Here is a 15267-nt window from a genome sequence, read left to right on the forward strand (position 1 = left end):
ACAGTCTTCTTGGATTTTATTACATGATTTGCATGTGGGACATCTAGTCCAGAGACAACAGTTTAGGAATGCTTCTTCAGTAGTGTGTGATTTTAACTGGAGCAGATTAAGCTGTAATTTTAAAATTTAATTATTTTTTGGCTTTTAAAGTCAACCTTTTTTATTTAAGATTTTTTTTTATTTTAAAGTAGTTTTACAGTAGCTCTTTATGGTTAAAAAATTGGTCAGGTGCTTGTGAGCCAAATGAAATGACTGAGTCCTCAAGTGAACAGGGACTGTTTGCAATGAGTTTGTTCATGTTCTTTTTCTAACTGGCTGATAAGCTATATACAGATGCTTTCAAAGAAGTCCCTCTGGGACAGGAGTGACTATTTCAATACTTAATAACTTTAAAAGACTGAACCTGCAGTTTTCCTGTTCCAGTGTTGCTGCTTTATTTTGTGGATACATATTTGAGTTCCCCATTTGAATCAACATTTGCACTTCTGAGGCAGACTCAGACTCAAAATGCTGTGATGTTTTGCCTTGGAAAAATTACAAATAACTTGCCACAAAGTGTTGCCACACCGGCCAGCACTTTAGGGTAGCTTTATAATGACAAGGAAAATATAGACAAAGAGCTGTTCTACCAAGATGTATTCATTCTGGTGGTCTGGCTTCAGAAACTTGATTGAAAACAGCTTCTTTGTTTGTTTGTTTTTGCCATAGTCAAAGGGTAACTGGCAAGTGTTTCTGCACCAGCCCTCATGGGAGAAAACAGCCTGGAATGTGGGAGCAGGTGTTGCACTGGCCAACTTGAAACAGAGGAAGATGACTAAAACCCTCGTTCATTCTCATCCCTTGCCAAATTAAATCCAATTTAGAGCAATGTGTTGCTACACATTGCACCAACAATTAAAGAGGATAAAACTCCTGACTTGCTTATTTTAAAACTGAAGAAGTCCTGTTTTACAGTACCATAACAATTGCTCTTACAAAAGAGATGCCACAGGATCAGTGAGCAAAGGGCATTAGGAGCAGAATTTTATAACTTTGCAAGCAGACAGCTCCTCCATGAGCAGGACACTCACGAACTGCACAACAGCACCGATCTACAGCCGACACAGGCACTACAGCAGCTCCATGCTTCCTTCCCCTTACGCCACCCATGTCACTGTGTTAATCCAACTCATCTTCCTTTTTGTCAGGAAAAAGCTGGCTACCACAAAGCTGGCTCAGTAGAGATCTTACTTGTTAGCTCTAAGTGAACAAGCTCAATTAGGAAACATGGTAGAAACTGAAATGTTGGCTACAAATTATTTTTATTTAAAAAATTCCTGAATTCCACAGGGAATTTCTCCTATTTGTCAGAGTGGTTTAATGCTCATTTCTTCCACAAATTAAATTTTAGTTTTCATCTGTAAATGCTGGATTCACAGATGCTGGAGGAATTCCTCAGGTGAACCTTAGCATGTCTGTCTCTTTATCCCATTTTCTTCTGTGGCTGCAGTTACTCAGGCAAGCTGAACCTGCTGTGAGCTGTCACCAGGGACTCCAGTCATATGCTGGAGTAACTCAGTGAGACACACAGTGATGCACCTCCCACATAAAAGACTGAAGCACACAGACCTTTAACAACCCTGCCTTTTAAACGCCACATCAGCTTTCCTGATCTAAAGCTTGTTACCAGCCAAAGGATTTCACTAAAAGCTATTGGATTTGTGTCACAAGTTTTCATCTGAAATGTAATTATAAGATCTAATTTCAGGAAGATGATTTTTGTCAAACATTTCTGAAAAAATTCTTCTTCCAGCCATCTTAGGTGTACACTCGCTATCAAAAGCAGGCAAGTTTTTTAGTGGAAAAGAATTGGGCATAGTGACAGCAAAAATAAGGACAGGAACTGAATGATGGGCCCTGCCTATGTGAACCTAAACTTCTGGTGTAGCTCCCACCAAGGGAGTTAAATATGTCCATAATATGAGATCCTGCATCACATCTTGTTACTCTTGAGGCAGCTTCAGCAAGAATACAAAAAACAGATGGATAAAGGTGCTAGTAGCTTAGTAATTCCTGCAGATGATCTTTCCATTTCAAGGAAGATGATTTCTGGCAGGACAGTGTTAGAGGGATTTATGCTGTTTTGCAGAGGGAGGGCTTGAAGCTGCACAGCTGCCAGCCTAAAACCTTTCTAGATCTACTACTGGAAATTCACTTAAAATTAAACATCAGCAACACCCTCCCCCAACAAAGATTAGGGACAAAAAAAGTCAAGTAGGAAATGTTCAGGGTGAAGAGAGAATTGTGGTGCTTCTGATTAAAATCAAAATCAATCTCTCCCCCATCCCATTCTAGGATTTCAGAATGCTTTCCAGCAAACATCTGCCTCCAGTTTCCTCTTTGTTTATTCAGTCATCAATTATCAAGAGACTTTGTTTTGTCTCAAAGAGCTGCACAATTTGAAGCAACTGTGGTATCTAAGATGGTTCTGCCTAAACAAAACACAGATTCCTTCATGGCACAGAGAAACTGGTTTGGATTAAAATAAAACTATCCAAAACCAACAGCATTTTCTCTGTAAACTGTTCTTGGGGCTATTATAATGTCATTTTCCCCCATGAAACAAATAATACACAGACTTCAAAAGCCCTTAGACTTGTTCTCAAACAACAGAAAATAAATGAGATTTGACATCATGATTTATGATGCTTCCATTCCTTTTTTTTTAAGAAAAGTGAAATATGTTAATAATTAAAATAATGCAAATTTGGATTCTTCTGGCTTCTTTAGTACTATGACATGCACTTGCCTCAAGAGCCCTCTAGGACAAATGAACAATGACAGCAATTGCACTTGTGCCTTTAATGTGGTATCTCCCTGAACATATTATTACCTGTGATAAACCAGTGGATTAATGTCTGTTTTTACACTCCCTGCTGATAACAAGAAATTACAATGAGGCATCTGCCATTCATCTTCCCTTTCCAGCAGAACTCTGTCAGTGGCTGCCATTGTTGTGACATCACGTAGCTGCTAGCTGGGAACACAAATAATTTATGCTACCCCTTAACTTACATTCACATCTTCACAACTCTTTCCACAGGAGAAGTTCCATGGTGATTTTAATTGAATATTTACAGACTGGCTGAATGTTTTGGCAACTCAATTTGAGGTTTACAAAGCAAAGCCAAATAATACCAGTTTAACAATGATTTTTTTTCTGTATTGAAAATACTGCCCCAAGTCTGTAAATATAAAAACTTTGGATACCAATAGTTAAAGAAATTAAGTTCCGTTAGAAAATCTTCACAGGGCAGTTAAAGCTTCTGTCTCTTGCTTAGACATTGACCCTTCTCTTGACAAATTCCTGTCTCAACCATCAAGGTTCCAGAGCATTCTGGGACTTAACAGTCATGTATCTTAACTATAAATTTGTCTTCCTACTTTTGTAGAAACTTGAAATATAGCTCATGGGGTGGAAGTGTACAGGCTTCTTTTTAAGAGTATGTTCATACATTATTTATTAACAAAAGATATAATAGAACAAATCTGTATATACATATCCACACACATATATATGTACGGGCTATCTTTACATATTGTTATTTAACTGTCTGAAAAGACACTGAAAGTAACTGTCCCTTCTTCTGTCAGCAGGATAATATGCTTCTTGTTATGAACATGTTATACATTTCTGCTGTCAGTTTATTGCACTGTTTTCAGATGGAAAAATTAATTCTAGTCCACTAATCCTTGCTTTCTTCTGTCTAGTAATAAAGTGTATGATCCCAGTATTTCTGAGTCCTTTCAGTAGCAATCTCTGTTATAAAACAAAAAGATACCTCAATTATAATTTGTCCTATATATGCATGAATAAAATGTGAGGATCTCATTAGTGTATGTCAATAAACAAAGCTCTGCAGTATGAATAATTCCTTTGAATTAAGTGTTAAATAAAATTTGGTCTGTATTAATCTATAAGATCAGTGTGCAATCCTGATCTAGACTTAAAAATCATTTTACCTTATGTTTCAAAAAGGATAAATTTCTCATTGGACTAAATCACATTTGCTATTCCCCATAAACCTTTCCTCATATGAGTGTATAAGACAAATATCTGATAAAGTTGTAGGTTGCATGCACAAATTGATGGCTTGTATACTCAAAGCAGGCAAAGATAAACACGCTTACAATCTAACATAAATTATGAATTATATACATCCTGAACATTGTCAGTTGAATCTTAACTGAGCTGAATGGTCCTGAAGGTAATTTGTGGCTACAGAAGTCTGAATGTTAGAGCAACTGTTGGGTTGAAGTCCCAATGGGTGTTGACTCTCCAGCAAGGTTCAGAGAAGCAGGAGCGCAAGAAGAGCAAATTGGCTGAATTAAACAGCTGCAGTGGAGGCCCCAGGTCTGCACTGTGTGTGCTTTGGGGGATTTTGTTTGGACTACTTCCAATCTATGTCCATGGATTAGATGTCTAGTAGCAGCATTAGAAGCGCCCCCAGAGCATAGGGCTTGCTCTATCACATGTAAAAGTTGTCCAGTTTGTTCATTCCAGGACTGCTTCATAAGGTAAACCAGAATTTGCTGCATGTTGGGATAGGATCTCAAGAACACAGTCCTGAGATGATCTAAAACACTAATGTGTACACTTTCTTTACAAAAATAAGCTATAAAGTAACCTCCATAAAAAAATTTATTGTGAATTGATATTCACAATGTTATGAAAACCAAAATCACATTTGACACATTAATGGCAGAATTTACTCTTCATATCTAAAGATTTCACCATACACTCAAATTTTCTTCCCATGGGACAGCATGCTGGATCCCTTAAGCATTTGAAAAATCCTTTGTCATGTTTTCAATTTACTTTATTCAACTCAAAATCAGGAGCTATTGAGATGTCAGAAAAGGTCCTGCAGCTATGTCAAAGGGAGACAGAGAGAAATGAAGACTTCCCAAAGGCAATGAGGAAAAGAATTCAGTTAATAAAAACAATTTCCCACAAATACTTTTCTACAAATATCCTTAAAACTTGAGACTTGATTTTATGTTAAACAAAAAATAAATTATCTGGCAGATGAGTTTGATTAGCCTATTTTTCTGTTATTTCCTCCACTTTAAACCTGAGTTCTTTGAACACCATGAAGAACAACATCTGTACTCTGGGAGTAAGATTATTCTCCTCCAATTGTTCTCATCCACACTTCAGTTTCTTGAGGAGTCAGTGGGGAGAGTAGGATTCCTCAGACCAGTTTCAGACATCTAAGTCTGAACAAAGCACCTCTTTCTTGTTCTTTTCTGCTACAAAAGGGATGATTAGATGATGGCTGTAGACTTTAAATGCAAAGGGTTTTTCACATGTTTACAGACATTCTGCTAGATGAATTGCATCCCAGCTGTCTTCAGCATTATTTCCTCTGCAGAGTGAGAAGAATGCCCTGTGAGGGAATTCCAGTAGGAGAACTCTCTGAACTTTTCTGTAAGAAATACATTAATTTCTTGGCATAGCCAGCTGTGATTCAGAAATTCCGTTTCTTGTTGCTAAATAGAATTTCCATCATTTACTACCAATATTCACAGTCACACTCCACGATTTCATAAGCCCAGAGCCTCAAGTGTTTGGATCAGGTCAGTGCTTGAGCATGCACAGTGCTAGACACTGTGACTGACCCTGGCATGCAAACTTATTTCAATCTACTCATTTTTTGGCTCCAGTGAGAGTATGTAAATACATGCTTAAGTAGTTTGATGATCCACAGATGATCTAAGAAAACAACTTAATGCTTTAAGAAGTATGAGATGTACAAGAAGACAACAGATTCTAATTAGAATAATTATAATTCTAATTAGAAATTTAGACATTAGATATTTTAATAGATATATTTTAATAAAAATTTCTATTTTAATAGAAATTAGATATTTTAATATTAAAAAAAAACTTTAAAAGGAAGATAAAGCCATCAAGGAAAACTAGTTACCCAGATAACCAGGCAAAAGAACATCAGGGTTTTTATTTGGTAGCTTTATTTTTTTATACTAGAGGTGAAAAAAAATTCCTACAAATATTACACTGCCAGTTCTTAGTAACAATGCAAAAATTATTAACAACATTTCAGAAAAGCAAAAATGTTTAATTCCAGAATATGAGACATTCTTATAATACAGAGCAGAGAAGAATATAGGAAAATGCCTTCTTAACCTGAGAAGTTTATGAGCATGTACAGTCAGGAATTGAGTGCTTAAAAGCACAGGAATTCCATGGCTTTCTCAGACATAAATCACTCTTACTAAGGGTAGCTACATAATAATCTGCCGGACATTGAAATTCCAAGGTATCACCAAGTAATAATTCAAGAAGCAAAGATTAATTGCTGGAGATGAGCTCAAACCACAATTTATAAATCCAGACCTTTTAAATCTAATTTTGAAAAGTTTAGCTCTGGAGATTTCATTATATGTATGCTATCATGAAGAGATGGCTGATGTAAAACTATGAATAAGTGTTTTCTTCTTCAATTTGGTCCCCAATTTGGAGATCCTTTTCCCCCTCCCCATCTTTTGAGAGGATGTTATTATAGCAGTATGGTTAGTCACAGCAATTTTCTGTACAGCAAGTACTTTGGGTGAATGCAACCCACTCATAACACTTTGGACAAAGAAGATGGGAAACTGCGTGAATGCAGTCCGTGCTTGGGCACGAGGTTAGGCATGAGGAAAAATCAAACTGTGAGGAAGCAGAGTGAATAGGCACTTGAAATCTATTTTCCAACAGGGGATCAGCAATAACTCATGTGACAAATACCATGAAACAACATATGAGATCATCTTAAGTAAATCAATCAAGCCACTGTTCCTCTGCTTTTCTAAGAAGTGCTTAGTTAAAAAAAAAAAAAAAAAGAAAAAGGAAATGTCTCTGAAACAAAATTCAAGTGTCTCCTTGTATATGTGTGTGCTCCCCCAGATATGGGGGGCTATTTCTTATCCTCCTGAAGCCATAGCCAGCATTTGTCCTTGTGCAGGGTCAATAGAGAGAAAAAAGTGCACTTAATCCTAAGATGTGTTGCCTTTATTTTGGTAGGTAAGAAAAAAGTGAGTGCTGTGAGGTTTAACTATCTTAGGACTATAAAAGTTCAGAATTAAAAGATTAATCTCTCACTAGATTATTACATAAATGGGCAGCAGAATGCAACCCTTCTGTTTGCAACATGCTTTGGACAAAAAGGGAGACACTTGGCTTTGCAGTCTGGTAGAATTTGCAAGTATTTGTAGACACGCTTTGAGTGCAACTTCTGGATAAGACTTGGAAACCTGTAGCTTTTTCCTAAATTCTCAGGCAAGTCAAAAACCTTTTTCACAGAAAGAAAAGCTGAAAGGTCAGGGGCTTGGGGTCTCTCTAGTTGTGGGACTGAAGGGGTTTTTTAATAATTTATTGAGGTTTTGCATCTCAGCTGGATCTCCTGGTCCAAATGAATGTCTTTTGCAGACATGGGCAACACAGTAACACTCTCTTCTCCAGAGAGCCATCGTGCTGTGCTTACATTATATAGATGCTGCCAAATCCTCATTTCTGCATTCTCTACAAGTGCTCTGACACTCCCATCTCCTTCCTGTACCAGGTTCAGACACAGGATAAAACTAGATATGATTCAAGTCAATGTTTATGCAATAGAAAACCAAGAACTCTAAATTAAATTTAGAAAAGTGTTTTATGCACACGCTCAAAAGGACAAGGCCAGTTTTTGTCTCCTTCAGCACCCTTCTAAAAGGTAGAACACTGCAAGAGAAGTAGTTTCTGTCTGACCTGATTTACAGGACAGAACAGGATAAACAGGCAGTCATTGTCACTCAACTACCAACCTATATAATTACCTAAAATAGTAATTAGATCAAAATTACTTGAATAATAAGAAGTTATTAGAGAGCTGCTACTTAAAATATTCTTACAGCATCAGAAATTTTAATTTTTTAAAATTTTTTTATGGTTTCTTACCCAAAGTAATCAAATAGTCATGAAAGTAAAAGCTGGATTTGATATTTACATTCTTTGTGGTTTTAGGCAAAAACCTTATCATAGTGAAGACAAAGAGTTCCTACTTGTTTAGCCTGAGACCATAACATGATGATGAAGTGGCACGATGATGGTGTGTGTACACCATAAAGTCCTTGACAAAGGAGTTGCTGTTGTGGCCTCATGCCCACTTCTTTGCCACTTTCTGTCTCCAAGCAACACTCCCATTGGAGTGGCAGCCTGGCATCTCAGCCTTCCACATCACCACTTGGTGATACCCAAAGTCTAGTCTACTCTGTGCCACTATGGCCAACAAGTCACGAGAGTTCTCAGAGAAAACAGGTAAGATTTAGAAAATGCATTTCCAGGAGGACACAGTCAACTGGGGAGGAGGTGACATGAAGGAGCAAGAAGCCTCTGTTTTAGTGGTGGTAAGGACACAGAGAACCCCCTTTTTAAAATTCATTTACAAGCATAGTTGCAGTGTCAGGAGTTAAATCTTATTTTTAAATTGTGTTAATACACTGGAATGCTATTTTAGACGAAAAATGGAAAAGTGTTAGAAGTTATTTGAAAATCTCTACTCATTTGGGTAGAAGAACTAGGTTCCATAGGTCCTGTCTATACAATCCTGTTCTGATCATAATAAATATTCTCATCAGAATAAATTGTTGGTAGAGAGTGGCAGATGGAATATACAATATAAGTGAAAAACTTGAAGCAGTGACTTATATGTTAAAATTTGAATTTATCTACATTAACAGGATATCAAAAGGAGACATGGTGTTTATCTTTCTGTATGCATTCACACCATTGCTTTATAAATGGAAAAAACCTGCTTTTCTTCATCCTGTGTTGCAAGCTGCTCATGGAATAGAAGCCTATCTTTTTGTAGCAGACATCCTAAGCCTCTCCCTTCCGACAGCTATGAATTTCTGAGTAGTATAGCAGTGTAGCAACAAGCATAGATTCCTTCCTAGTCACTGCAGGTTTTAGGCTTTTTCTTAATATATATACATTGCTTAATTTTACAAAAATTAATTCAAGTGTTTATTTGCATCTCATTTGCACAGATAGAATACTAAGTCTTCATAAGGTCAAGTGCAGGTATAAGTCTTTGAGTGACTGGGATATAAATAGTCCATATATTTGGCTATTTAGAACACCATTGCTCATGCATGACTATCAGTTGCAGCAGAAGTTTTGCATGTGCAAGAGATATAGGGTCACATTTCAAACGATGTCAACGAGGGCTCCAGGTTCTTTGTCAGTGCAGAACCTTTTGACTAGATGCCTCATTTCTTTTTCTCCTATTGCTGCAGGGCAAGTTGAGACATTTAAGTATTCTTCAGTATTTTTTACCCATTAAGTTATTTGGTTATTTACCTGATCAAGTTTTGCAAAGTTGTAATATATTTTTTTCTGCCACAAATGAAGGTGCCTTCAATGGTTATATAAGGCAGGGACCAGCCAGCCAGAGCCTTGCCAGTACCCCTCTCTCCTGCCTTTCAACACAGTTGTTATTCCAGTAATGTCTCTCTCTCTCAAGCTGAGGCTGCCAACTCTGTTCAAATGTGTGGTGGTTTCCTGCTGTGGGCAAAGAGCCACCAAGACTGAAGTTGGATCCACGAAACTAATTTCATGGCTAAATGCCGATTCGTTTACCTATAACACTTCATAGGCAATAAATGGTGGAAGTATGAAAAAAAAACCCTTTTCTGGGAGATGAGGGAGGTAGACACCTCTCTGTGCTGGAATATCAAAAAGTTTGTTGCCTCAAAGCAACAAAGTTATGGACTAGTACTCTGGAGTATTAAAAAAAAAGGTGGCACTACCTCAATTTTTAAAAAATAATTGCTTTTTTGTTGTTGTTGTTTTTTATAAATTTTAAACAGCTATTTTTGAGGAAACTACTTTTATTCCAAGCAAGAATCATCTGTCTGCTTTTGCAAGGATTAAGTCTGCACCAAATGGAAAGCAAAACTCAGACACATCATTCCTGTCTGCATGGAATTTACAGTAATGAAAAGAAAGCACCTCAGCCTTTTGCCATGGGGCATCTGGAAGGCTTGTGTTTTAATCTTACTAACCAGCTCCTTGAGGAGGACGATTCACATTTCCCCTAGAAGGATTTCTGCAGACAGCAGAGTTAGCCAACAAGAGATGTGACCTCTTCAGAATCTGCCCAGCATTTCATTGAGGAGTAAAGACTAAATTTGGTGGTGAAAGACTTCTTGCTGGAGTAACAAACGAAATAATTTGCATTTATCATCCATCCCCCTTACTACACTATCATCAATCATGTTGAACAGATTAAAACTGAAGGGATAATTTAATTTTGTATGTGTTGTGATGAGTGCAACTACCTATTTTCTAAACAACATGTAAGGATAACCATATCTATTGTGTATAAACAGGTCATTATTAATATAAACAAAATTGCATACATATATATGTATATGTATATGTGTATATATATATATATGTGTATATATATATATATATATATATATGTAATTGGAGTTTCTCGTCTAGTTGGCAGACCTTTTTGCTTCTGTACTAGTCCTAGAGCCAGCTATGGGAACTTATTTTTTCCAGGACAGATTCTTAAAACTCAGTGCTGTGCCAGGTAGAGGTTACTGAGTTAACTTTGTTAACTGAGCTAGTTAAGGAAGTGAGAATTGGTTAAGTTGCCTTAACTTTGGACTCTTACAAGCTTGTATACAATCCTTCCCAGCAGAGTTAATTAGCTTAGGCATCCAACCAGCAATTTTCACAGCAAACAAACCCAATTATCTCTGCATGATATGATACTGTGTCATGTCTGAGCCCAGAATATGTCTGTCTGCCTATGGGAAAAATTAACCTTAGGTTGTGCCATTGAAAATAGCAGTGGGTGCTCTGGGGACAGGGATAGTTCTCTTCTGCCTTTCATAATATGACTCTCTAGACTGATAACTACATAGTGAGTACATTTCTATAATCTCAACTTTATGTGCTAGCTATAATTTTTTTAAGTCAAAATCATTAAAGGGAAAGAGCATGAGGAGCCCAGAGTTCTAACTTCCAGAATGCAGCATAAGGCAAACGTTTTTTGACACTCTGTTCAGCATTATCAGACAATTTTTTCATGGCCAAGTGCCCTCACTAACTTGATAGCAGTTCCAATTTAAGCAGAACAGTTCAGATTTTCTTCCTTGCCCTGGAAGATCTTGCTGATGATCTGCCATTGTCTCCCGACAGACTTGGAGATGCAAGGGAAACCTCTGATAACACACTTCTATTGACAGTGTCATATTTTCATTACTGATATTACCATAGAACTTCAGCTTCTCATTGTACTTATAAATTTTTTCTTCTTTTTCCTAAGTGAAGAAGCACTTATATTCCCATTTTTAAAGGACAATGGATGTGCAGGGTTCAAAGTATTATCCAATGCCATACTCAAGAAAGCTGTGATATATTTAGGATCTGAACACTTCAGGTCTTCAATGGGCTAAGGTAGGCCACTGACCAACATTCTTATTTGACAATTATCAGAGTTGTGTTGCTTTAACTGCTATAACACATTTTCCTGGTTTTGACTGGGATGGAGTTAATTTTATTCTTTATAACTGATATGTTGCTGTGTTTTTAATTTACTGTGAGAAAGTTGTTGACAGCACACTGATGCTATAGTTTTTGTTCAGTCGAGCTTGCTCTAAGTCAAGGACATTTTGGTTTCCTGTAGTCCGACTGTGAGCAGGCACACCAAACTTGCCAAAGGGATGTTCCATATCATACAGCATCGTGATCAGGAAAAAAAACTTGTGTTTCTGTGTGGGTGTGGGTGTTGGCTGGGAGCTGCCGATCACTTTGGTCAGCAGGTGGTGAGCAGTTGTATTGTGCATCATTTGTTTCTCTTGGGTTTTATTCCTCTTCTCTTTTTCATTACCACCATTACTATTGTTATTGTTATATTTTGTTTCTATTATTCAACTGTTCCTGTCTCAACCCACAAGTTTTACTTTTTTCTGATTCAGCTCCCTCTGCGGGGGGAAAGTGAGTGAATGGCTGCATGTTGCTTAGTTGCCAGCTGGGATTAAATCATGACACAGGATAAAAGTGTAAAGAGACAAGCACAATATGAAAAATAAGAGGGAGAGCAAAATTTTCTGTAATGACTTTAGTGCAGATAATTACACTAACACTAAATATATTCTGGTCAGAGCACACAGCTATTATCTTTTATATCCTCAGGAAACACTGCTAAGTGACCATTTAATTTTGTTATTTTTTACACTTGAATTATAAATATCCATCACTCTGATACTGAAAGATGAGGCATTAAACTGATTCTATGCTCTTAATCTCAGATTGAGTGATATCTAGTCAGTGCCTTGAAAAGTTTTCTAACTTCACTGAGGCACTGTAACATTTTGGCATTTTTTAATCTATTATTTACTGTTTTCTAGCAGAAGACAGGATTTTTACTGCAAACCCCTCTTCCTCCACCATTATAGAAAAAGAACTTCATACATATAATCCATGTTACCTCAAGAAATATGGACTCGGTGTCAAGTTGAGTGTCATCACTTCTAAAAAACTAAATTTGAAGCTAGCCCAGAACCAGTAGTATAAAGCAGATACAGACATTTTCTGACAAAACCAGCTACTGCCATTTTAGAGTACAGCTCGATAATGTGCAGTTTCAAATATGGACTGATCTTGCATCAAAGATCCCTGAAGAAATACAGTCAGTACTCCAGGCTCCTGTGTTTCTTCTCTTGCTAGGGTAATTATCTTCTTGCAGTTGCTGGGACTTGCCCTCTAGATTTCTGTCAGCATTGTGTCACTGTTACATTAAATGACAGCATGACAGTTTCAGCATATTTCAAAGACAGAGCAGCCAAGGAAGATGTCCCTCTCTGAAGGCACGCTGTGCTTTGTTCACTGGTTACACCCACGGACATTAATAATGTCATCTTTGCATTGATCAGTGGCAAATTCTGTTACATTCTCTTGGAAATTCAATTCCCTTGTAAAATATGAGACTGGGCACTGCATGACACGTCCAACACAAAGTCTTAGGCCTTTTTGGCTGCGCAGTTTCTGGTTTCTGCTCTTCCCTACAAGTTCAGTATGAAAGGAAAGGTGTCCAGAATGGACGCCCTCCAGCTTTACAACACTACCAGAACCACAGAGCTTTCTGTGATAAATTGAGACAATGGAGCTTGTCTCCAGTAGTCACTCTCAGAGAAACCATAGTTTCTGCTGTGTTTGTGCTTGTTAGTTTCTTCTTTCCACACCACTTACAGAGCCAGTTCTGGAATATACAAATTGCGCTTAGAATAGTTTCAGTTCTGTACATGATTTGGAATACCTTCGGGTGAAAGGAAAAATTCTACATTATGCTTGACACTACAGTCCTTAATTTTTTAGCAACGTTGAAAAATAACAATAGCAGGCGAAATATATACTGGCAAAGTAGTACAAGAGCTGTAACCTCTGAGAATGAGTTACAGCTTTGGCATGTGCTCTTGGAGTCATTTTTACATTCCTAGTAGTCTCCTTACACAGCACAGCATATGTTCTCATTCTTGTACATGTATATACTGCAAGACATAGATAAGAGCACATGTAATGGAAACAAGATCTTGTTCTTCTCACTTCTAGAAAATTGTTTGCGCTAGGAAGGATGTCAAACTCCCACTTTTGGACTCACTTTTTCTAAAAATGCCAAATGAAATTATGAACCAACCCATGCAGAAGGGGTTTTTTTTGTTATCCTCTCTCCTACCCCCCATTCCTCCCCCTAATGCATAATAACATTTGCATGGATATAACTTCTTTAGAACTAGAGTATTAGGAACTCAATTGTATTTACACTGTAGATTGTAATTGGCATGATAAAGGATCACAAGTGTATCTTTTTTTGTCAGCTTGTTCCATTGAGGACTTTAACCATGGATCATTGATGTAACAGATCATTACAGCCCATTGTGTCCGTTCATCTGTGGGGATCTGTGCACTACAAGCATGACAGATTTCCTCTGCAGCAATTATAGTCTGTTGTGACAATAGGATTTAATGAATCTAAACAACAAACCACATAATCTGTTATTACAGAGCACAGCTATGCACCCACATGGGAATTAAGTTCCTAGACATTGCCAGTTGTAGTTTTAAAAATTGTGGCTATTTCAATCTTCACTTTATTAAATGCAATGCTCTAATTTACAGCATATATTTATCTCTTCCCTAGCAGGTCAAAGGTCTTCAGAATTTAAGGCTTAATACCGCAAGTGTTCTGTGATTTCATTTTTTTTCTGAGTAAACATAATCTCTTAGGTTTTCAGACACTTACTCCCTGCCTTTCACTGTGATACTAGCCATGCTATTAATGTTCCAGTAGTGGCATTGTAGGCGAAACAAACAACCACAATGAAATTGGCCACAGAAATTAGTGAATATTTTTTCATTGTTTCTAAAGAATAGGCACTTCTACTTAATATGAACTTCTACAAAGCTAAACCAGTGCAAATATGTAAAATCACATTGACTGAAATTTCCCTGACTGATGCAGCTGAAGGTCTGCTTTAGAGACTTTTGATACATGCTTGTGGAATTAATACTGTTTTTAGAAGTACAGATTTTCAGCTTTTGAATATGAGTTCTGGACTTCAGCTCATCAGAGCTTCCAGTTACAGTGTTGGTACTGCTATATTTTTATCTGCACACATGGACAGTATTGGAATATATGTACTTAGTTGAAATAATTGAAAGTTCATTGTAAAGAATAGATTCATGAGGACTACTTGTGGATGCACTATGTAAATGCCACTGTGAATCATCATGGTCATTATCATGTACTTTTAAGAAGAAACTCCCAATTAAACATGTTTCCATATCCATACACTTGAATAATAAAAGGAAGAGGTTCTTACCCTTACCTAGCATGCGCACACATTTGGCATTCTGGTCAGGACTATCAAATGAGATTTCTCCGCACCTCTGGGGAAAAAAAAAGATATATTTCATTAAAGTCTCTGTGATAGTACCTCTGTCCTCATCCTCTGATACCTCCCTTTATGTTTTGGAACTAGAGATGTTCAAGACACATTGTAAAAACGTCAAGATGAAAGGCTCCTTTGCAAGGAGCCAAAGTTTGAGAAAAAAATGGTTGTTGCAAATGTGTCAGGATGGGTCAACACTGTACTCCAGGGTGTTTGCTGAGGAAAACTGTAGATAATGTCTTACTGCCTTTGGATCTGTCTTAAGCTAGACTG

General features: G+C 37.2%; 1 protein-coding gene across 3 annotated transcripts in view; it reads right to left on the minus strand.

Annotated features, from left to right (window-relative positions):
• Positions 1 to 15267, minus strand: part of PDE7B (phosphodiesterase 7B) — a 169914-nt gene that overhangs the window by 99936 nt on the left and 54711 nt on the right. For 2 of the 3 annotated variants that reach the window (XM_064413608.1, XM_064413609.1), the window contains one exon: positions 14932 to 14992. In XM_064413608.1, the coding sequence (XP_064269678.1) occupies positions 14932 to 14992 (61 nt within the window). Of the gene's footprint in view, positions 1 to 14925; positions 14993 to 15267 lie in introns of all 3 variants that reach the window. The other variant, XM_064413607.1, reaches the window with a different exon arrangement.

Source organism: Passer domesticus, chromosome 3, assembly GCF_036417665.1.
Source record: "Passer domesticus isolate bPasDom1 chromosome 3, bPasDom1.hap1, whole genome shotgun sequence".
NCBI classification, from domain to species: Eukaryota; Metazoa; Chordata; class Aves; order Passeriformes; family Passeridae; genus Passer; species Passer domesticus.